Source organism: Physeter macrocephalus, chromosome 14 (genome assembly GCF_002837175.3).
Source record: "Physeter macrocephalus isolate SW-GA chromosome 14, ASM283717v5, whole genome shotgun sequence".
In the NCBI taxonomy this organism is placed as follows: domain Eukaryota; kingdom Metazoa; phylum Chordata; class Mammalia; order Artiodactyla; family Physeteridae; genus Physeter; species Physeter macrocephalus.
Window position 1 is genome coordinate 90,978,946 of NC_041227.1, and position 20,958 is coordinate 90,999,903.

The 20,958-nt window shown below is 58.6% G+C and overlaps 1 protein-coding gene across 5 annotated transcripts in view; it reads right to left on the minus strand.

The window, feature by feature from the left end:
* Window positions 1-337: 337 nt before the first annotated feature.
* The window catches only part of SPNS2 (SPNS lysolipid transporter 2, sphingosine-1-phosphate), a 43,336-nt gene continuing 22,715 nt past the window's right edge, over window positions 338-20,958 (minus strand). For 2 of the 5 annotated variants that reach the window (XR_008619408.1, XR_008619405.1), the window contains exons 2-13: window positions 20,048-20,113; window positions 11,882-12,018; window positions 6,563-6,714; window positions 6,291-6,357; window positions 4,846-4,988; window positions 4,402-4,554; window positions 4,093-4,282; window positions 3,716-3,781; window positions 1,795-1,893; window positions 1,558-1,721; window positions 1,063-1,223; window positions 376-477 (exon numbers count right to left, since the gene is read on the minus strand). Coding sequence is in view for 1 of the 5 variants with exons in the window: in XM_024127851.3 (XP_023983619.1) it covers window positions 1,067-1,109; window positions 1,558-1,721; window positions 1,795-1,893; window positions 3,716-3,781; window positions 4,093-4,282; window positions 4,402-4,554; window positions 4,846-4,988; window positions 6,291-6,357; window positions 6,563-6,714; window positions 11,882-12,018; window positions 20,048-20,113 (1,280 nt within the window). In the remaining 4 variants the exon portion in view is untranslated. Of the gene's footprint in view, window positions 478-1,062; window positions 1,224-1,557; window positions 1,722-1,794; window positions 1,894-3,715; window positions 3,782-4,092; window positions 4,283-4,401; window positions 4,555-4,845; window positions 4,989-6,290; window positions 6,358-6,562; window positions 6,715-11,881; window positions 12,019-20,047; window positions 20,114-20,958 lie in introns of all 5 variants that reach the window. The other 3 variants (XM_024127851.3, XR_008619406.1, XR_008619407.1) reach the window with 3 other exon arrangements.

The window sequence follows — 20,958 nt, forward strand, 5'->3', positions numbered from 1 at the left end:
CGGAAGTGCTGCCCTGAGGCTTGGGCCACCTCTTCTCTGTGCAGTCCAGGGGTTGTCGTGTCTTCAAAGCTGCAGATAGCGCCTTGCCCAGCAAGCTGTGCAGGAAAGTCCAGCCCCCCGGCCCCGGAGTCTGGGGAGGGCAGAGACTGCCCCAGGATCACATAAGCCGGGGACAGGCCAGCCTCTCCCCACACGCCCACAGTGGGCTGTCTTCTTCCTGGGCCCCAGGCCCCCTGCAGCCCAGAGCCAGGCCTGGGGGTCTGTCCCAGGGTATGGCTCCAGCACACACAGCCTTCCAGGTTAGTTGGGGACACAGCTTCTTGGAGCCAAGGCCACTCAGCAGTCCCAGACCAGAGCCGGTGGGCGCCCAGCTGTGGGTCACACGTAAAGCTTCGGGACAGCCCTACAGGGCCAGGGCGTCGGGGGACACCTCCCAGACTCGGTAGGAGCAAGGGTTCTTCATTGTCCCAGTGGCACCTGGAGGGAGGGGGTCAGAGGTCAGGTGTGGAGCCCATTCCAGAGCTTCCCTCTTTCTTGATCCTCCCTAGGGGGAGAAACAGGCCTTTCTCTGGGCTCTGGTGGCGTGAAGGGTGTGGGTCTACTGGAGCCAAGGCGTGGGGCAGTGACCTTGGATTTCGCACTGCCGGGAAGCTGCAGCCCCCAGAGGCCAGGCCCAGAGGAAGGTCCAAGTAGGAGTCAGGCCCTGGCACCTCTAGGAGGATTCGGGAGGACAGAATCCAGAACCGAGCAGGGAGTTCCTGGCCAGTCTCCACCCCGACCTATGCCCCCAGCTCTTCTGAGGAAGGAAGGCGGGGGAGCTGATTTAGTGGAAGAGGGAAACTGCCCCCCTCCCATGGGTCCACTGGTCAAGTTGGGCAACATTTCATGAGGAAGAGGACCAAACCCAAGGTTGGGATGTGCTCAGGCAGGAGGTGACTCATGAGGAGCTGCTCCTGCTTCCAGAATACCTTTCCATGACGAGCGGAGTGCTCCCCCTCCACTAACCCTGCCTCTTCCCTCCTGCAAGGAGTCTCACCCCCAGCCCCCCTGACCCACACTCACTGCCTCAGACTTTCACAGATGCACGCGGCATCAGGAGCTGGTTCACCCTGGGGGAGAGACGGGCGGGGGTCAAGGTGGCAGATCAGCGGGGGCCTGGGCCGGGCACTGCTCTGGCGGATCGCATCGCGGGGGCCGGCGGACCGGATGTGCTGGGCAGGGACCTCGTCAGCCCCAGGGGGAGGTGGGAGAGCCCAGGCGTGGGGAGAGGAGAGAGAGGGGGGGGGTGGGGGAGTAAAGAGGATAGGAGAAAGAAGTCAGAAAATGAGAGGAAAAAGAAGGGGCGGAGCCCCAACCCTGAAAACCATTTTTTCTGGAGAAAAACCCACCTAGAACCACCCCAAAAGCCCCGGGGCCACCATGGGCTCCATCTTGTGATGGAGGCAGCATCGGGAGGGCGAGAAGCCTTGGAGGCGGGGGCCTTGCCAGCCAGATGACCCCCCCCGCCGCTTCCGCCTGTCCCAGCAGGCAGCAGGCCCACCCTCACCCCCCACTCACTGCTGCTCAGCCTTGGCGCGGTCGCTGAGGAAGAAGAGTGCGGTGGCCAAGAAGAACATGCCCCCCAGGACCACGACGAAGGGGCAGAGCATGAGGGCGTAGCCCAGGCTCAGAAACTCCCAGAGCGGGGAGTCCTTGGTGCTCTGGCGGATCAGGTCGGAGATCTGGGGGAGGGGATGGAGGTTAGGGCGGGGCCACCTCCCAAAGCCCTGCACCCCACCCGACCCCAGTACTCACAAAGCCGATGAGGTAGGGGCTTCCGGCGTCCCCCAGCAGGTGGGAGGTGAAGCTCTGCAGGGCAACGGCGGTGGCCCGTCTGGTGGGGATGACCACATACTGTGCAAGAGGCAGCAGGTCAGAGGCCAGCAGAGTTAGCTAGGCCCCCCTGGCCTCATCCCAAGGGTCACGACACTTCTGAAGCTCCCAGGGCCTCAGACTCACTCCTGCCCTGGTGTCTTGACTTGTTGCTCTCCTGGGCCCTCACCCCCTCCTCCCCAGCTCCTGAGACCAGGCTGCCTTAGCGTCTGCACTTGGCCCTCGGCGGGGAGCCAAGTGCACCGGTCGCAGGGATCGCACTGGCAAACCTGGGAGCAGAACCCTGGCCTCAGTCTTGCCCTCACCTCCCCACAAGCTAAAGACCCATCTTGGTTTCGCCTCCGTGGGGACCTGCCAAGGCCTGGGCTGGCTGGGGTGGGTGATGGTGGTGAAGCAGGACCCTGCCTCGAAGAGCCTCCACTTTTACCCCCAGCACGGACTGCCAGAGCCGCTGGGCCCCCGGAACCACCACCCCCAGACCAAGCAGGCCCTGACCCACGGGCTGCAGCTCCAAAGCTGGGCGGGCCAAGGTCAGACAGAGGGGCTGGTGTCAAGAGGAGCAGGGGACGGGCAGCAGCCACCTCAGCGGGTGCCCTGGGCAGCCCCCTACCCCCGAGAGCTCAGCTTCCTCATCTAGTCAGAGCCCCAGCCTTTGTGGACAGTCTGAGAGCAGCCAGTGCCCACCGGGCACCCAGTTACGGGGGGAGGGGAGGGGAGACCTGGATTGCATGGCCCCATTTCCAGGAATAATTAGTCACTTGGCTGTGACACTTAGTAAAATGGGACACGATTTCCCTGGGACCCAAACCCTGTCAGCATCTGGGGCTGGGAGCAGAGGAGGGGGTCCTGCCTCCCGCCAAGGGCACTTGATTCAGGCAAACTCGCTCCAACCTTCACTCCCGCATGTGCAGTGACCCCCGCCTGGTACTGGGCTGAGTCAGACCTCCGGCCCACCACCCCTTTGGCCAGGGACTGGGTGAGGGGGGGCGGTGTTGGAGAGAGACCACCCCAGGTGAAGCGCGCACACACGGGGAAGCTTGTGCGGGGCCAGGCAGGCTTCCCGGAGGGGAGCTAGCAGGGGCCTGATGCCCAGGCAGACTCTGATCTCCTAGGCTGACCCACATTCTGGCACCAAACCCCAAGTACCCTGAAGGTGGCCCCATGAGGCGTCCTTCCTCCCCCAGGGCCCACCCTGGCTCCTCCCACCCTCGCCAGTCCCCTGCACACCCTTCTCCCAATTCTCTCCCGGCTCTGACTTGGAGGATCCCTGAGGACAGGACCAGCCAGCCCCCCCTCCACAACCCCCGCCCCAGGCTGCCGCTTGTTCTGCAGGCCACAGCCCCCTCCTGCTTCCTCCCGGGCTGCTCCCGTCCCCGCCCAAGGACACAAGCCCCTGCCGCCACTCAGCTGGCCCTTTGTCCCTGGCCGCCTGGTCTGGAGCCCATTGTTGGCCCCGTGAAGACGGCCTCTGTCTGCCCGACCGAGCCACGGGCACTCGGGCAGGCGCGCCTGGGACCCAGGCTGAGCCGGGAGGGCAGAGTCCACGGGAGCTCAGACCCTGGGGGTGGAGTGCTGGCAGACAAGCACCACTCTGGTGCCAGCCTGGCACTGCCAGCCTCCAGATAGCGCCCTCCGCACCCAGTCCCCACATCCTGCCCTTCTGCCTGCTCAACCCTCTGATTCCAGGCCCTGCCCCGATGCAGACCCCCCCCCCCCAAATCTCTGATCACCTCTCTCCCCTCACAAGCCCGGCCGGCTCTCCCACCCCTTCACCCACCCTCCCCATCTGCCCCGAGAGGTCGAGAGGCCCCGGTCAGCACGAGGCAACCTTGGCCTGCCTCACCATGAGGATGTCCGCCGTGATGGCCCAGTTAGAAAACAGCAGCGTCTCCCCTACAAAGATGCAGATCTGCCCGGGAGAGACCAGAGCAACCATCAGGGGGCGCTCTACCCGCCGCTCGCCCCAGGCTGCTCCCTGGCTGCTGGCCGGGCGCCCCCAGAATCCTCCCCTCGGCTCCTGGCGGTCAGGCTCACGGGGAATTTGTGGATTATCTACAGGCTTCAAGCCAGGCCCACAGCCCTGGACAAAGCAGGGGCAGACTGAGGACTGGAGCCTCCCTGTGGGGAGAGCCTCCCCGTGGGGGTCCCGTTCCCCCCCGCCCCAAGTCAGACTGCATTTCCTCTTCCAGAGCCCAGCTCCCCCGCCATCCTGGCACTCACATAGGCCCCCACGATGCTGCTCTTGGCCGCCACGAAGATGAGGCAGATGAAGATGGCGGAGCCCAGCATACCCACAGCACACACCAGCGGGTCAGCCCGCTGGGTCCGCAGGCGGCACCAGCGCGTGGCTCCTGCGCCCGTGACCACCCCGAGAAAACCCGTAAAGCAGGTGATGGCCCCGAAGATGAGGCTGCGGAGACAGAGGACGGTGCGGCACGGGTTAGGGGGCAGGGCCGGGGTCGAGGGGCCGGCGGCCTCCCTCACCCCCGCCGCCATCCCCACCCGCCCACTGAGCCCGCCCGGCCGCACCTGTCCTTGGCCGCACAGGGCGGGCTGCTGCACGTCTCCGCCGCCTTCTGCACGACTTGGGCGCGGTGCAGGTAGAGCGGGATCCACATGCCCAGGGCCCCTGTGGCGAAGGACACGGCCGACGTGGCCAGGGAGGAGAAGACGTAGCTGCGGCTGGGGAGAGGCCGGGGCAGCAACACTGAGCGGGGGCCAGCATCCCCGGGCCCTGGAGGCAGGCTTTCCTCCCTCACTCCCTCTCCCAGGGACAGAGGGCCTCAAATGCCTTGCCTACGGGCTCTGGGGGTGAGGGCTCTGGCTCCAGGGATCGTGAACACTAGTGGCCCCAGCGCTGTGGACAGGGAGTCCGGCCGAGCAGGCTCTGTGGGCCAGACTGCAAGTTGCAGTCCTCTCATCTCAGTGCCCCTCCCTCCCTCTCCCCCCCGGACCCCTCCCAGCAGCACTCACTTGCGGATCAGGGCCTTCATGTCTCGGAGCCATGACGTCCGGGCCTGGAGCTGCCCCCCGAGCTGGTCAGCGGGGCCTCTCTTAGTGGCCGGGACCAGGACGAGGATGAGCGTTCCTGTGATCATGCCCAGGATGGGGGACACCTGGTGGGTCAGGGTGCACCAAGTTAGGACACCAGGGCCCAGGCGTCTTTGTCTCTGCCGCACCTGGAAGGGGGAGCAGGCCCGCCACGCCTTCTCTGGGCCCCGGGCTCCTCCTCTGGGCTAGTATCTGCCCAGCCTTCCTGACTGGACAAAGCCACTGAGGGGGTGAGGCTAGCATATGGGGCTTGGGGGCTCAAAATGGGCTGTGCCGACCAGGGGCAGGATGGGAGAGAGGACTGAAAGTGAAAGGGAGGAAGGGATGGTCAGATAGATGGAGGAGAGAGGACAGATGGATGGTTGAATGGACAGATTGCTGGGTAGATGAATTAACACATGGAAGGACAGGAGGATGGATGGGTGATGGTGACAAGTGATGGATGAGGGATGATCGATGGAACAAAAGGAAGACAGGTAGGTGGGCAGACATATGGAATGATGACTGGGAGAGGAGAGTTCCTGGGGCCAGGGAGCCAGATACCAGCTCTTGCCCCCCTCCCTGGGTCTGGGAAAGTTTCCCAGGCCAGCTCCTCACCCTGGTGGTGGTGGGGCACTGAGAAGGGACTGGCTGCGCATGAAGCTTCCAGCTAATATATCAGGTAGCTTATCGTTTGGGAGGGGCCCGTGTGGGTTCCAGGAGAACAGAGGCTCAGGAGCCCCTTTGGGTCTTCCCTGCATCCTGTCCAGTGTCGAGAAAAGAATCTCCAAGGCCCCAGGCCTCTCTCCAGATGGAAAGGGCACATCTTGGGAGTCTGGATTCCAATATACCAGTTCCTCCACCAGCTCCTGAGAACAGGGAAATCTGTACCCACCCCCACCAGGCCTGGGAGGCCCATGGTCTGGGGAGTTCCTCTCCATTCGCCACCCCCCCCATCAAAAAATTCCACGGAGGCTGCTTCCTTCCTGCTTTTGAGGAAAAAACACTTTGTCTTAAGCTTCCTCTCCTTCACAAGACTGGGGATCTCTGTTTCCTCTGATTGCACTGTCCTGGGGCCTCGGCAGACTTGTGCCGAATCCTCCTGCAGGACAGGAAGTGGCTCCAGACCCCGGGGCCCTCACACAGAGGTCTCGTCTCAGCCCCACCCCAGCGCAGGGCCACAGCAGGAAGTGCCGCCGTGAACGTGGAATTTCCTTCGTCCTCACAGACTGGGGCCCCTGAGTGGGGCGAGTCTGGCACCCTTCGCACCTCCAAGTGAACTAATGGAGAAGAGCCCAGGCCCGCGAGGTGGGAAGCCTGGCGGCTGAGCCCCTGTCCCTGAATCTCTGGGTGACCCTGGGCAACGGCCTGTCTGGGGGTGTGCTTACCCGCAAGGCCCAGTGCCAGTCTCCGGCCGCCTGCTTCACGCTGGAGCCGGTGATGTAGCCCAGGCCGCTGCGGAGAGGACGGGACAGTCAGGCAGGGATGGGCAGGGGACGCTCGCCAGTCTAGGAGGCCACCAGCCCCCGCCCCCAGCCAGCCAGGGAGCTGGTCCAGGCGCTTCTCAAGGCTGCCTGCCCACGTGTTTAGGTCACACAGGGCCAACCTCCAGGGAGAGGGGGTGGTCAGAAACCCGAAGGGGCCTGGCCCGGATCCTCACCTGCCCAGGGGGATGGCGAAGTAGAAGACGGACAGCATGAGCGTGCGCGTGTTCTTGGTGAAGAGGTCGCCGATGATGGTGGGCGCGATGGTGGAGTAGCTGGCCTCACCGATGCCCACCAGCCCACGGGACAGGACCAGCAGCCAGAAGTGCTGTGGGGAAGGGCGGAGAGCGCTGGGGAGGGGGGGGGGCCCGCCTGCTGCCCTGCCTGCGCACCCCTGCTCCCCGCCCGCGGCAGGGCCCAGGAGAGAGGGTGGAGCCCGACCCCTGCCTCGGCGACGACTACACCCCGGGCCACTCTGGGCCTCAGTTCCTGCCTCTGAAGAGGGGGTCGGACTGGGTCTAGCTGGCCCAGGGCTGGGATGGAGCTGGACTTTGAGGGGCTGAGAGTTGCAGGTTTGGCGGGGGACGTAAGCCTGTGTCTCCACCGCCACCCCGACCCATTGGGAGACTTCCTCCCTGGGTTCTGGCCCCATTTGGGGAGCCTCAAGCCGCCCCTACTCTGTGTCCCGTCCCCTGACCAGGCAGCTGGGCTGACCCTGGCAGCACTGAGGACCCAGTGTAAATGGGGAGTGAGCAGGGCAGCCCAGTGGGCTCAGTGCCCCTCCTCCATACACACATCAAAGAGCAAAGCCCAGCTACGCCGGGACGGGTGGGGCCGTGCCAGCTGCCAGTGGCTCTACCCCTTTGATGTGGACCCAGCCCCTCCATCCCCGCAGCTGCCCAGGGCCTGAGAACCAAGCCTGGTCATTTTTCCCCGGCCCCACCCTGCCCACCCATCCGGCCAGCACTGCCCACATCCAGCCCTCCTCCGGGGCTCCCCGTTTCTGCACATCTCTTTCCCGGCCCTCTCTCTGTGTCACTGGTCCTGCCCATCCATCTCTGCGCCTCTCGTTTCCACAGTTCATTCGCTCTCTCACCCTCCGTCTCTGAGTCCTCCTGCTCCCGGCCCCTTGCCTTGCTGCTGCTTTCCCTAAGAAGCAGCAGCCCACAGCCTTTGCCTGTTTTTCTGTTGGGGTCTTTGTCTTTCCTGTATTGGTTTCCGTTAGCGTTTTATATATCATGGGAATTGATGTTTATTAAATAGGTCACAAATATTTTCCATCATCTTTCTTTCCACTTTGTTTATGGGGAGTTTCATCATACAGAAGCTTTATTTAGTGTTGTTGTTTAATTTGATGCTGTCCAAGCTGTTGATCTTCCCTTAATGGCTTCTGGATTTCACATCTTGCTCAAGAAGGGCTAGTCCATCCCAGAATGATACAAAATGCTTTTATCTTTTATGTTTGTTATATTTTCGAAAGAGAATGGGAGTGATTTCCTTATTCTCCTCCTTACAAGAGCAGGCAGATAAGACCTCTGTGACAAGGCCCATTGATCCCCACCCCTCCCCCAGGAACTGGCTATTTTGTGCATTTGTCATAACTTCCTCTCTACCTTTGCCTGCACATACACGGGCCAAGGAACAACATTTAGTGTCCCCTGGATGCTCTCAAAAAATAAACATAGAAAGACCATTCCTGGGACTTCCCTGCTAGGCCGGTGGTTGAGAATCCACCTTCCAGCGCGGGGGACGCGGGTTCGGTCCCTGGTTGGGGGACTGGGAGCCCACATGCCGCAACTACTGAGCACGTGAGCCACAACTAGAGAGCAGCCCACGTGCCGCCACAAAGATCGTGCGTGCCGCAACTAAGACCCGACGCAGCCGAAAGTAAAATAAATATTCTTTTTTTTTTAAAAAAGACCATTCCATACGTCTTGCCCCACAACTTGATTTTTTTTTCCCTCATCTTTTGGAAACCCATATCAGCTGGTTAATATAGATCTAGTTGATTCACTTGCTGCTAAGAAGCTCATAGTATGAATACACCCCATTCTATCTGGGCGTCCCCTAAGTCAAGGTCATTTAGTTTCTCTTTTTTTTTTCTATTACAAAACTTGCAGCAAACATCCTTACACGCACCTGTCACTTTGTGTCCACGAGTTGGAGTTTCTCCCTTCGGCATATACCCCCAAGTAGAAGGCTGGGCTGTGGGGTGTACACAGAATTTTACAAAATCCTGCCCCACTTTGCTCTCCAAAGAGGCTCTACCAATTTACACTCCCACTAGTAGCTTGAATAACACTCGGTATTGTCAGCCTTTTTAATTGCGGCCAATCTGATGGGTGTGAAATGGTACCTCATTGTTGTTTTAATTTGCAGTGCCCTGATTACTCAAGAAGCCGAGAACCATCTCTTCCTACATATGTTGCCTGTTGGGGGATCTTCCCCTGGAAGTGCCTGTCACTATCCTTTGCCCATTTTTTCTACCGGGTTGTTTGTCTTTTTCTTGTTGAATTATAGTTCTAGACTTTTATGGTTTGCTTTTTACTTTACTTTCACCTAGCTGGGATTTATTTTGAAGTATGGTTAGAAATACAGACCATACTTTATCTTCCATCCAGATGGAGAGTCAATACTCCCAAAACCATTTATTTGAGATGCAACTTTCATCCTCCACTCAATTCCCATAGAAAGGAGAACTCTGTTTCCTTGATCTCTTAGTTTATCCCTGCGCTGTTTTTATTAGAATAGCCATGTTTTGATAACTGATAGGACAAGAGCCCTTTCATTGTAGTTTTCACAATGTTCTTGGCTGGTCCTGGGCACTTTCTCTGCCAGATTTACTTCAGAATCACATTGCCAAGGTCCACCAAAAACCCCCATGGGACTCGGATTGTGACTGCAATGAACTCATAGATTAATTGGGGGTGATCCGTCTGTTTCTCTCTCTGCCTCTGCTCATCTTCTCTCCCCATCTCTCCCTTCCTTCCACACACCCAGAGTGGGGCCCAGCCTTGACATCGTGGTCCTGTACTCACTGCTCAATCCCAGAAGCAGCCCCAGAAGTCAGACGATGAGGGGCCTGGCCAGGGGCAGAACAAGACCCAGAGGGGGTCCATAAGCTTCTTCTGGTCCAGTCCCCATTTTTGACTGTGGCCATCAGGCTCTACCTGACATTCTAGGCCTGGGTTTTGTTTTGTTGGGTTTTTTTTTAATTTATTTTTGGCTACATTGGGTCTTTGCTGCTGTGCGCAGGCTTTCTCTAGCTGTGGCGAGCAGGGGCTACTCTTCGTTGTGGTGCGCGGGCTTCTCATTGTGGTGACTTCTCTTGTTGCCGAGCACGGGCTCTAGGTGCACGGGCTTCAGTAGTTGTGGCTCGCAGGCTCAGTAGTTGTGGCTCGTGGGCTCTAGAGCACAGGCTCAGTAGTTGTGGCTCATGGGCTTAGTTGCTCCATGGCATGTGGGATCTTCCAGGACCAGGGCTCAAACCCGTGTCCCCTGCATTGGCAGGTGGATTCTTAACCACTACGCCACCAGAGATGTCCTAGGCCTGGAGCTTATTACCTGGTCTGACCCTTCTCTATGAAGCTGCCCCATGAAGCAAACTTGTATCCCCCAAACCTGCCAGTTCTCTCTGCCCTCACCTCCAACCTCCTCTCGATCAGTGTAAATCTGACTCACCATTGCCCTTCTTCAGACTCTTCCAGGGTCCAGCACTTCCCTCAGGAGAAAGCTCAGGCCTTCCAACCTGGCATTCAAGGCTCTCCATGACCTGGTCCCTGCCTTCCTTTCCAGCCAAAGCACTCTCCTCCTCAATCTACCAACACACTCCACCATTTCTGCCTCCATGGGGCTGCTCCCTCTGCCTGTGCTATCTTCACCACAAGGCCTAACCTCCCTGTCTTGCCTGCCCAGCTCAACTGCCACCTTCTCCAGGAAGTCTTCCTTGACCACATGGATGTCAGAGACTGCTCTCTCTTCAGTGAGGACTTTCAGCACTTTGCTTATCTTGAAGGCTCTGAACATGGGAGCTCCTGTCACATCTTCCCATCCCCAGGCCTGGGTGCTCCCAAGGCCAGGGTCTCCTGCTTTGTCCCCTAGGCTGAACGCTCCCCGAAGGAAAATCCTGGTCTTCGCCCCTTCTTTTTTTTTTTTTTTTTTTTAAAGATTTAATTTTATTTATTTTTGGCTGCTTTGGGTCTTCGTTGCTGCGTGCAGGCTTTCTCTAGTTGCGGCGAGCGGGAGCTGCTCTTCGTTGTGGTGCGCGGGTTTCTCATTGAGGTGGCTTCTCTTGTTGCGGAGCATGGGCTCTAGGTGTGCGGATTTCATAGTTGCAGCACGCGGGCTCCAGAGCTCAGGCTCAGTAGTTGCGGCATGCGGGCTCTAAAGTACAGGCTCAGTAGTTGTGGCACACGGGCTTAGTTGCTCCGCGGCACGTGGGATCTTCCTGGACCAGGGCTCGAACCTGTGTCCCCTGCATTGGCGGGCGGATTCTCATCCACTGCGCCACCAGGGAAGTCCCTCCCCTTCTTCCTCTATCTCCCTCTATAGTAGCCATCATGTGATTGTCCGTCCTCTGCTTGAAGACCCCTAGTGACGGGACACTCACTACCTCTCAGAGCAACATATCTCCTCATTGGAAGAAAGAACAGAAATAATGATCTGTTGAAACCTGCCATGTGTCAGGGTCTGGACATTCATGAGTTCAATTATTTCTCACAACCACCCTTCATACTAAGAAGTATTATCCCCAATTAAAGATGAGGAAACTGAGGCTCAGAGAAGTTAAGTTTCTCCAGATCACAAAGCTGAGTGGGCAACAGAATTGGGATATTTAAATCCAGAACTGTGGGAGCCAAGTAAGAAACATCTTCCTTCCTGGGAATTCCCTGGCAGTCCACTGGTTAGGACTCCACACTCTCATTGCTGAGGGCCTGGGTTCAATCCCTGGTTGGGGAACTAACATCCCACAAGCTGCACATTGTGGCCAAAAAAAAGAAAGAAAGAAAGAAAGAAAGATCTTCCTTACACTGAACTAATGTTTGTCTCCCTAGGACTTTGACCCAGGGAGTTGGCTGATGGTCGGACAAAGAGCAAACCGTGTGAGGCCTAGAGAAGGGTAGTGCCGTATCTCGGGGTCACACAGCAAGATGACGGCAGAGCCAGAACTAGAACCCAAGGGTCCTGACTCCTTGGCCAGACTTGCCCCCCTGATCCTTGCATCCTCCCCAAATCAGAAGCAGCTCAGAGAGAGTCAGGATGCCACACAGGGCTGAGTCCCTCAGTTCAAGGCCAGCACGGGGAAAGCCGAGTCGGTAGGGCCAGTGTATAGACGTACCCAAAGACCCCCCTCACCCCACCATACTTGGACCCAACGGGCTGGAACCCCAGTCTAGACTAGGATAGGTCAATCAGACTTGCCACCCGCTGGGGGAACCAGGACACACGGACAGAATGAGCAGGAATGCCGGGTGGAGAGCCCGGGCAGGCCTCACCTGCTGCGGGATGAAGGAGCTGGAGAACGTGACGGCCGACCAGAAGAAAATCCCGCCGCTGAGGATCACTTTCCTGTTGAAGCGGTCACCCAGGTAGCCAAAGAGGGGGGCAGCCACCATGAAGCTGCAGATGAACACTGCGTGGGGAGAGGAGAGCTGCAGGTGTGGCACAGGGGTCTCAAGGCTGAGCCCACCCGCCCAGACCACCGCGCGAGAGGCCAAGTGCCTGCTGAGGAAGCAGCCGCTGCCCGAGAGGGGCAACCGCGGCCAGACCTGGGCCCAGGGGAGGCGGGACAGGCCCTCTGGGTTAGGAGATGCCACGACTCCATCCTCTTCAACGCCCAGTGGCAGGTGAGCCCTTCGGGTACTTTTTAAAAGAGTAAAGATTACTCACTGAACGTTTTCTACTTGTCAGGGATGGGGGTCGGAAAGATACACAAGATGCTGTGTGCTGTGCTAGGGGCTCACCACACAGCATCTTGTGTATCTTTCCGAGCCCCATCCCACCTCAGAGATGGGGAGACACTCAGAGAGAAGTGACCTGCCTAAGGCCCCACCAGTAGTAAATGTCCCAGTGGGGATTTGACCCCGTCTGACTCCAGAGCCAGTGTTCCTTATACTTTGCCATGCTACTCGCCTTATTATACTTGAAAAAGAGGTTCAGAGAGGGAAAGAGACCTACCCAAGGTCACACAGCAAATTGGGGCAGAACTGGACCTGGAACCCCCAGCCTCATACCTGCCAGATCACCCAGCCACCCTCACTCCCAGCAGACTGCAGAGACTTTCCTGACATTTGGAAACATTGTCATTCATTTGTTCATTCATTCATTCATTCACTCATTCATTCATCCATCCTTTCATCCATTCAACAAAGACCAAAATTCCTAGACTCTTGGAGTTTTCATTCTAGTGAGAAACAATGAAATAAAAAATATAGTATGTCAAGGGGTGACACATGCTAAGGAGGGGAAAAGGGCAGAAACAGGACATAGGAAAAGTGTGTGAGAAAAAGAAAACAGATGTTATAATTTTAAAAGAAAGGTCAGAGGTGACATTTCAGCAAAGACCTGGAGGAGATGAGGAGACAAATCATGCAAATATTGGGTTGAGAACAGCAAGTGCAAAGGCTCTGGGGCAGGAATGTGCTTAACTTATTTGTGGAACAACAAATAGACCAGAGTGGCTGGAGCAGAGGGACCCTGGGGGAAAGGCCAGATGGGGTAGGGCCTTGTGGCTCACTGTGGCTTCTACGGGTGAGAAAGGAAAACACCAGAGGATGCTGAGCAGAGGAGTGATGTGACCTGGTTTTGTTCTTCCAGAACAATAGAGCAGCAGAGTCTTGGAGGACCCTGTGGGGATGGCACTACCAGTATGGGAGGGGCCTTCGAGGTCCCAGGGGGGATAAAGAGTCCAGCAACGCAGGGTAGTCGCTAGGTCATGCGGTGAGGCAGCCCCTGATTCCTCCTCCTGGAAGGCAATCCCACAGCTGACGGGCAGATGGCCAGACAAAGGCCGGGTGGGCAGATAAGGCGGCCGGCCAAGCTAAACATTCACAGGGTCTGGCTGTTCCCTCACAGACCTGAGCCCCTAGGAGAAGAGATAGAGGGAGGGGAGGAAGGAGGTGAGGGCAGGCTGGGCTGGTGCAGCGCGACGTCCCTCACTTATCCCAGCGAGCAGGACGGTGAGCGTGTATGGGTGCGGAGAGCCATCTTTTAATCCCAACTGTGTGACTGGGGCCTCGGGCAGAATTAGCAGAGAGGTGCGCAAATCCGTGCACCAGAGACGCAGTGCCTGGTCTTGAATTCAGCTCTATTCCTTCCCAGCTGGGTGACCTTGGGAAGGTCACAACCTCTCTGTCCCTCAATTCAGTGGTGTGCTGATAAATGTTTAGCAACCGGCTCTCCAAAAATGAGGCGGGGCGGGGGGGAGCCCTGATGTGTAGTGTTTGCCCGTTTTCATGGTGCAAATACTCCCACCGTGGCCTGATTTCAAGCTACCAATGTGATGTCACTAATCAGAGTTGGGAAGAGAGATGCAGTCACAGAGTTGTACAGAGTATTTCTACCACCTAGATCCAACAGACATAAATAACCTTAAGAACGTAGATAATAGTGAAAGGTAGCAAAATAATTCGGGGGTGATGAATTCTGAGTGTTTATTACCTTTGGTGTTTTTTTTTTTAATAGCTCTTTGGAGTATAATTATACAAAGTATAATTGTATAATTGCTTCACAATACCGTGTTAGTTTCTGTTGCGCAACAAAGCGAATCAGCCTTACGCATACGCATGTCCCCATATCCCCTCCCTCTCGAGCCTCCCTCCCATCCTCCCTGTACCAACCCTCTAGGGCATCACGAAGCACCGAGCCAATCTCCCTGTGCTATGCTGTGATGTTGTTTAATTGTAAGTTTATATAATTTAGTTTGTAATAACGGTTGTGCTTAACAAAGAGCTCACACAATTCCTGAAAATTTAACAATCAACTCTCATGAACCTAAGCCACCTCCAGCACGCCAACTTCCTCATCTGTAAAATGAAGATAAAAATAGCAACTCCCTGCTTGCTCTGAGCACTGGATGAGATAATGCGTGTAAGGTGCTTAATGCCACGCCCTGCCCATGCCCCGAGTGGGTCAGCCTTGGTCAACACTGGGCCCTTGTTTAGATCAGTCAAGGTAGAAATTATTTCCTCATATCTAGAGAAAGAATTTTTCCTTCTGGGTCTGTCTCCCAGGACCTGCCTGAGATCAGACCAGGATATGGGCTGGAAAGAGATTTCAGTCTCATCAGGACTTACACATGTTAGGGGAGAAGGAAGAATTGTTCCCTCTATGCCTGTCTGTATTAGGTGAGAAGTGGGCAGAAAAAATCAGAATAGGAGTTGCCCCCGTCTGGCCAAGGAGCAGGACCCTGTCCATGGGTTGCCCAGCTTAAAGAGTTAAAATGCCAGGGAACCCGCAAGGAGGGCCAAATCCTACCAAGACAATGAAGGGAGGCTTCATAGTGGCAGTGATGGCAGAGCAGGGCACTGAAGGCTGCATAGGAGTTCACCGTGATGATGCGACTTAAAATCAAATATACTAAAATATAAATTGCAAATCTTATAAGACTGTATAATGGTTAATGAGGCATAATGCTTATTGTTAATAATAATTACAGTTACCGTTTATGGAGCATTTACTATAGGCAAGGCCCAGGGATGTGCCCTGGACATAAGCACAGATTATCTCATTTGATTCTCCCTATTATCTTCATCTTACGGAGGACACAGTAGAGGCTAAGAGTGACATCACACAGCTAGTGTGTGGCTAAGCCAGAATTTATACCCCAATTTGACTCCAGAGTCCCTGCTCTAAATCACACCACAGGTGGCCAGGCTGGGAAGGCAGAAGATCCCAGCTGATGTTCCAAAGGTCAGAGAAAGTTCAGGGTGTGTTGGGGACAGCAGGAAGACACATGAGGCTGTAGGCTGGGAAGGTGATAGAGAGAGGAAGTAGTGGGAGATGAGACCACGGAGGGAGATCGGGCCCTAACCCCTAGTACCAGGTTTGGTGTTAGTTAGAGGGCAGTGGAGATCCACGGCACACTGTTCTCCCCCTTCAAGGAGGATCACTGGCCAAGCCCCCACTGGGTGGGTGCAGAGGGGCTGAAGGAGGAGAGCCAGGCCTCGGCCAGACCTCAGCCATCCTGGTCCGTCCCTATCCTCCTGTCCGCGGCAGAACCGGAAGGCAGCCGCCCTAGTGCTTTCCCTGCTGGCTTTCTGCCTGCTCTTCTGGGTAGGCAGAGGCATCCGAGACGTCAGATGGACTCCTGCTGGGGCAGCCACACCCCATCCCCACCCCTGTCCCGCCAAAGGTCACCAAGTCCCAACCTGAGTTTTACGATCTGTCCCATTGTACAGCTGGGGCCACTGGAAGGTGGAAGAACTTGCCCAAGATGACACAGCAACCCTCCCTACCCTGGACTCTCTGGTCTCTCAGGGCCTTCCCCTTGGGGACAAGGGAATCCAAGGTCAGCAGGGAGACACAATCCATCTTTCCAGCCCTCCCTTCTGCTCCGGGGAGCCAAGAGAAAGGCCCTCTCCCGGCCCTCAGCATTGTCACAGGCCAGCAGAGAGGCCTAAACACAACTAGGTAGGGCCTGGAGGGAAAAAAATTTCTGGAAGAAGGAACAGCACAGGGGCTTCCCTGGGGGCGTGGTGGTTAAGAATCCGCCTGCCAACGCAGGGGACACAGGTTCGTGCCCTGGTCCGGGAAGATCCCACCTGCCGCGGAGCAACGAAGCCCGCGCGCCACAACTACTGAGCCTGTGCTCTGGAGCCCGCGAGCCACAACTACCGAGCCCACGTGCCGCAACCACTGAAGCCCGCGCGCCTAGAGCCCGTACTCCGCAACAAGGGAAGCCACCGCAATGAGAACCCCTTGCACCGCAACGAAGAGCAGCCGCCGCTCGCCGCAACTAGAGAAAGCCCGCGCACAGCAACTAAAACCCAACGCCGCCAAATAATTAATTTTTTTTAAAAAAAAGAAGAAGAAGGAACAGCACAGGCAAAGGCCTGGACAGGTGACCCATGTCCCAGATGGGGGTGCAGAGCCTTCTCCAGCCAGCGGGAAGCTCTGCTGAAAATAAAGACCAGCCCGGCCTAGAAGCTTCCTGGGCTCAGCACCCACAACCCCACAGTCTTTGTCTGGTTGAGGAGAGCTTTCTGGGCAGACTGGCTGTCCCACCCCTGGTCTCGGCAGGGCCGGCTTTCCCGGCACGAGGACATCCTGTGGTCGGGGTGTGGGGAAGCCCTCGGTCAGCTCACGTGTGCTGAGCCCACAGGTCTGGGACAGTGGAGCCCGGGCGGGGAGCCAGGGCTGGGGGCAGGGCCGCGGAGGGCCGCGTGGGAGGAGTCAGAGCCCCCGGCTCTCCCGCAGAAGCTGGGCTGAGCCTCACTCCCTCCTCTGCAAGATGGGTGACGCGACCCTCCTCACGGGGCCGGCAGGAGGTCATCGAGGAGACGGGTGTTGGGCATCACCCCTAAGGCGCCACCCGCCTCTCATGGTGCTGGCTGAAGGCCTCCCGTGGGCCTGCCGAGGAGGCCCGCACCCAAAGCTTGAGACGACTCCCGCCGAGTTCTGTGCCCCTGCAGGCAGCCCCCGGGCCACCTGCGCTCCGAGCCCACGGAGCTGCTGAGAAGGTGGTCCTGGAGCAGGAGCGGGTGAGGTCTGCACTGGGCGAGCCCTGAGCCCCCAGACTGTGGCCTTGGAGCACATGCCCAGCCCCACCTCAGCCTGGGCTGAAGCAGGGCTATTTTTACAAAGTCCGGATCCGGCCAGCTTGTTATTTGGAGGAGGCTCGCCATGCTCCACATCCTGTGGGCAGGGAGGGTGCTCGGGCAGGCGTGGGGTGGGTGGGGCCAGGCTCTGCCCCAGCACCCTCCCTGCCCACAGCATGGAGGCCCAGGCCGGCAGGACGATGGGGAGGACCCAGAACAGCCAGCCCCATCGGCACCTGGAAGCCCACCAGACTCAGAGCCCCTTCGGGAAGAATGGGAGCTACTCCTCCTTCAAACTCCGCTCAGAATGGAAACCCTCCCTCGGTGGGCCACTGAGGCCTCAGGGAGGGAGGTTCTCGGGCCTCCCTTCTAACGGGACGGTCCTGCGGGGAGAGCCACGGGGGCTGCCCAGCTCTGCCTTCAGAACCTGAGTCTCTGTCGAAGCGGGAGGATATTGCCAGGCTGGCCAAAGTGAGGAGGGAGCAGGGCCAGAGGAGACTCAGTCCCAAAACAAAGGCGCTGTCTGGTTTCAGTCTGAGCTGGCTCTTCCTCTGTCCCCACTCTCCCCCTGCCCCCGCCCCCCAATCCTGACACTTCCTCGTGATGCCACGAACCCCAGCCCCGAGTTGGTCCCGAGGGGAAACAGCAGGGGCAGGCCCAGGCCGAACTCTCAGCCACCCCCCGCCCCCCCGCACCGACCCCGTCTCCCGGCCCAGCAGCTCCTGGTGCCCACAAATAAGCAGGCACCCCAGCTGTCGGCCCTGGCCCTTTGATCTGGGCAAGCAGCAACACCTGGCTCTGACCTTATCAGGGAAGAGCCAGGTGCCCGGGGCCGAGGCCAGTTAGGTGACTTGCCTGCTAGCCCATTGAGTCACATCCTGGTCTAGCCCACCTGGCTTCTTGGCTCAGTTGGCCAGAGAGGCAAGGAGACCCTGGGGAGCCATTCCAGCTGTGCCCAGGGTAGGTGGTAGGGTGAGGGCCACAGAGTAATGACTGGAGGGTCTCAGAGAGCGCTGGGAACTCCCACCATGGCCCAGAGGCACCCACCCCGAGAACGCCGAGATGCCAGACACTCAGACGCCTGGGATAAGCCTCACCGATCCAGCGGCCATCTGTGCCCCCGTCCCGAGCCAGGAGGACCTCATACGCAGAAGTCCCAATGCCAGGCCTGCTACTCTCTCACCGTGAGACCTTAAACAAGTCATCTCCCCTCTCTTGACCTCTGTCCTTCCATCTGGAAAGTGAAGCTGACCAAAGGGGGCTTGTAGGAGGCAGACTCAAACAAGATGATGCTGTGGGTGATGTATCCCCCTCCGGCCAGAGTCGCCAGGGATAAGAAGGACACAGCCTGGGACATAACTGAGGCAGCGCTATGACCCTCACAGCCCTCCCACCCGCTCCCTGGGTGGCTGCGCTGGCCCTGACCTCGATCGGTGGGAGCTGCATGGAGGAGACCAGAGCAGATCAGTCAGCAAAGCCAAGAGCAGGAGGGGGATGAGGCTCGGGCTGGGTCCCCAGTGACTCAGGGGCCACGGAGGAGGGGGATGGGCAGCTAGGCTCCCTCCCGCCCTTCCCTCACCAGCTCGGCAGCCTGATCTCCCTCCCACACTCCCATCCCGCTTGAACTCTTGTCTCTCCAGCTGTAAGTGCTGGTCACTGCATTGCACGGAGCCCAGGAGGCTGGAGGAACCTGTCCCAGGCCCCAGGGCAGGAGGATTTGCTCTGACCTAGCCAGGGAGGCCAAGCAAGGGGGGCGGGGTGGGGGGTGGGGAGGAGCCAGCAGAGGGGCTTGGGCTCACATCCCGGGTGGAGGTGATGTCTGCAGGGGCAGGGACCTGGGCGCCCTTAGGAGGAGCTGGACGGCACAGCCTTGCCCTAGTCCTAGCTCGGTTAATTCTCACGTATTCGGGCTGAACCCTGGAGCTTCCACCTCCCCTCTCTGAGCCCCAGAGGCCCCGTCTGGGAAATGAGGATGGGCACTGAGCCTAGCTGAATGGCTGTGGCTCAAGGAGGCCGTGGAGGCCTGGCACAGTGCGTGGTGGAATGCCACCCAGACAGGCCAGGCAGGTTCCTGGACAGAGCCAGCCTCTCTGCCCCTCCCTCCCAGGAGAGCCCGGGAGGGGACGGGGTTCCCAGAGTGGAATGCAGACCGTGCACCTTCGCAGCCACATCTAACGGGGCCTCACAGCCAGATGGACTCCAGGACCAAGGGGAAATCAGGGCCAAGGGAGCTGGCCAAACAGCAAGGTCAGGGCCGAGTCAGAACCAGCCCTGGGATATAATACTGGCTCTGAGTCTCTACCCAGGCCTGAGGGTCCTGCAGAGGGCACAGCCGGCAGGGCCACAGCCAGTGGAGGGCCAGGAGCTCAGGTAGTACAGGACTACATAGCAGGCAGGGCAGCCACAAGGTTGACATGGACCCTGGAGGGAGGCGCAGAGGCTGGAATAACTGCTTGATCACCTGCCACGCTGCCCTGGCCCAGGGGGGCTCGGGCCCTGCCTCCCCATCAGTCCCAAGGCTGGGCCCCGGCGGGTGAGGGGCCGAGAACCTCAAGCCCAGGTCTAGTCTGCGACCCAGGTTCTCAGGCTCCTGCCCTGGGTTTGCGAGAGGCTCTGGGGCTGACCAGCTGGAGTTTCCTGTTTTGGCATCTGAGAGGTGATTCCCAGGTTGCCTGCATTCCTGTACCTCACCACAGGCCCTCAGGGCAGGTGTTATTTGCTTTGTTTCACAAGAACAGAAGCAGAGGTTCCGGGAAGTGGTGCCTTTTGTGAGTGGCCACGGTGGTATTTGGACACAAAACTCACGCTCTTTCCAGCGAGTCAGGCACAGGGAAGAGACAGGCAGGGAATCCCCACCAGGTATTAGAAAGCAGGAGGGGGGCCGGGGCGGGAGGTGGGCCTCACCTGACTGCAGCAAGCCGGCGCCTCGGTCCTTGACCCCAAAGTGCTGCTGGATGTCCAGAAGGACACCTGGGAGGAGAAGACAGAGGGTGCTTACTGGCGACGCCTGGGTGCCCCCCATCCGCACACCCCACCTAGGCGACCCTCAGCCCCAGCCCAGCCCTCCTTCCACCTTGCAGGGCCCAGCCTGGCCCCATCTAGAGAACCCCACCCTGCCGAGTTTCGCCAGGCCACTAGAAACCTTGGAAGCCAAGCTTCTACCCTGAGGTGCTCACACTGGGGATAGGACCACATCCCCTCACTCGGCCAGCGTGGGGTCCAAGGCGCAGACAGGAGAGGCTCCTCCGTGGTCACTCGGCCCAGCGGGGCAGCCAAGCCTCCTACCAGCCTGGGCCTCTTGCCCATCTGCAGCTCAGCCCCAGCCTAAGTGCTGGGACCCCAGACGTGGACCCTGCCGTCAGAGGAGACCACAAAGCCCACAGCCCGGGGGGTGGGTGGGCAGCCACAGAAAGCTGCAGGAGAAGCCCCCTGGCCAAGGAGAGGGCGGAGAGGGCTCACAGGCAACACACACACCCGCTCACCTGCACATGTGCACAAACACGTACTCCCCCAGCTGTCCTCAGGACAAGAACCAGGACTCCCCATTTTCTGACGCAGGAGCCCAGAGGCAGAGGGAAGCAGGCGGGGCTCCGGGCCTGCTTTCCTCGGGGAAGGGGAGCCCTTGAGGCCATGTCTGCCCTTCTCCCAACTCCCAGCCACCTCTGCGCTCTCGTTAGGGCTTTTTACATCAAAGGGGGCGGCAACCAGAACAACTAGAAACGATCGACAGCTGTGGACAGACCGAGCCGTGGTTGTATAGAGGCCAGCAACTGCCCAGCCCCCTCTGACCTCGTGCAGCCCTCCACCAGGGCTCC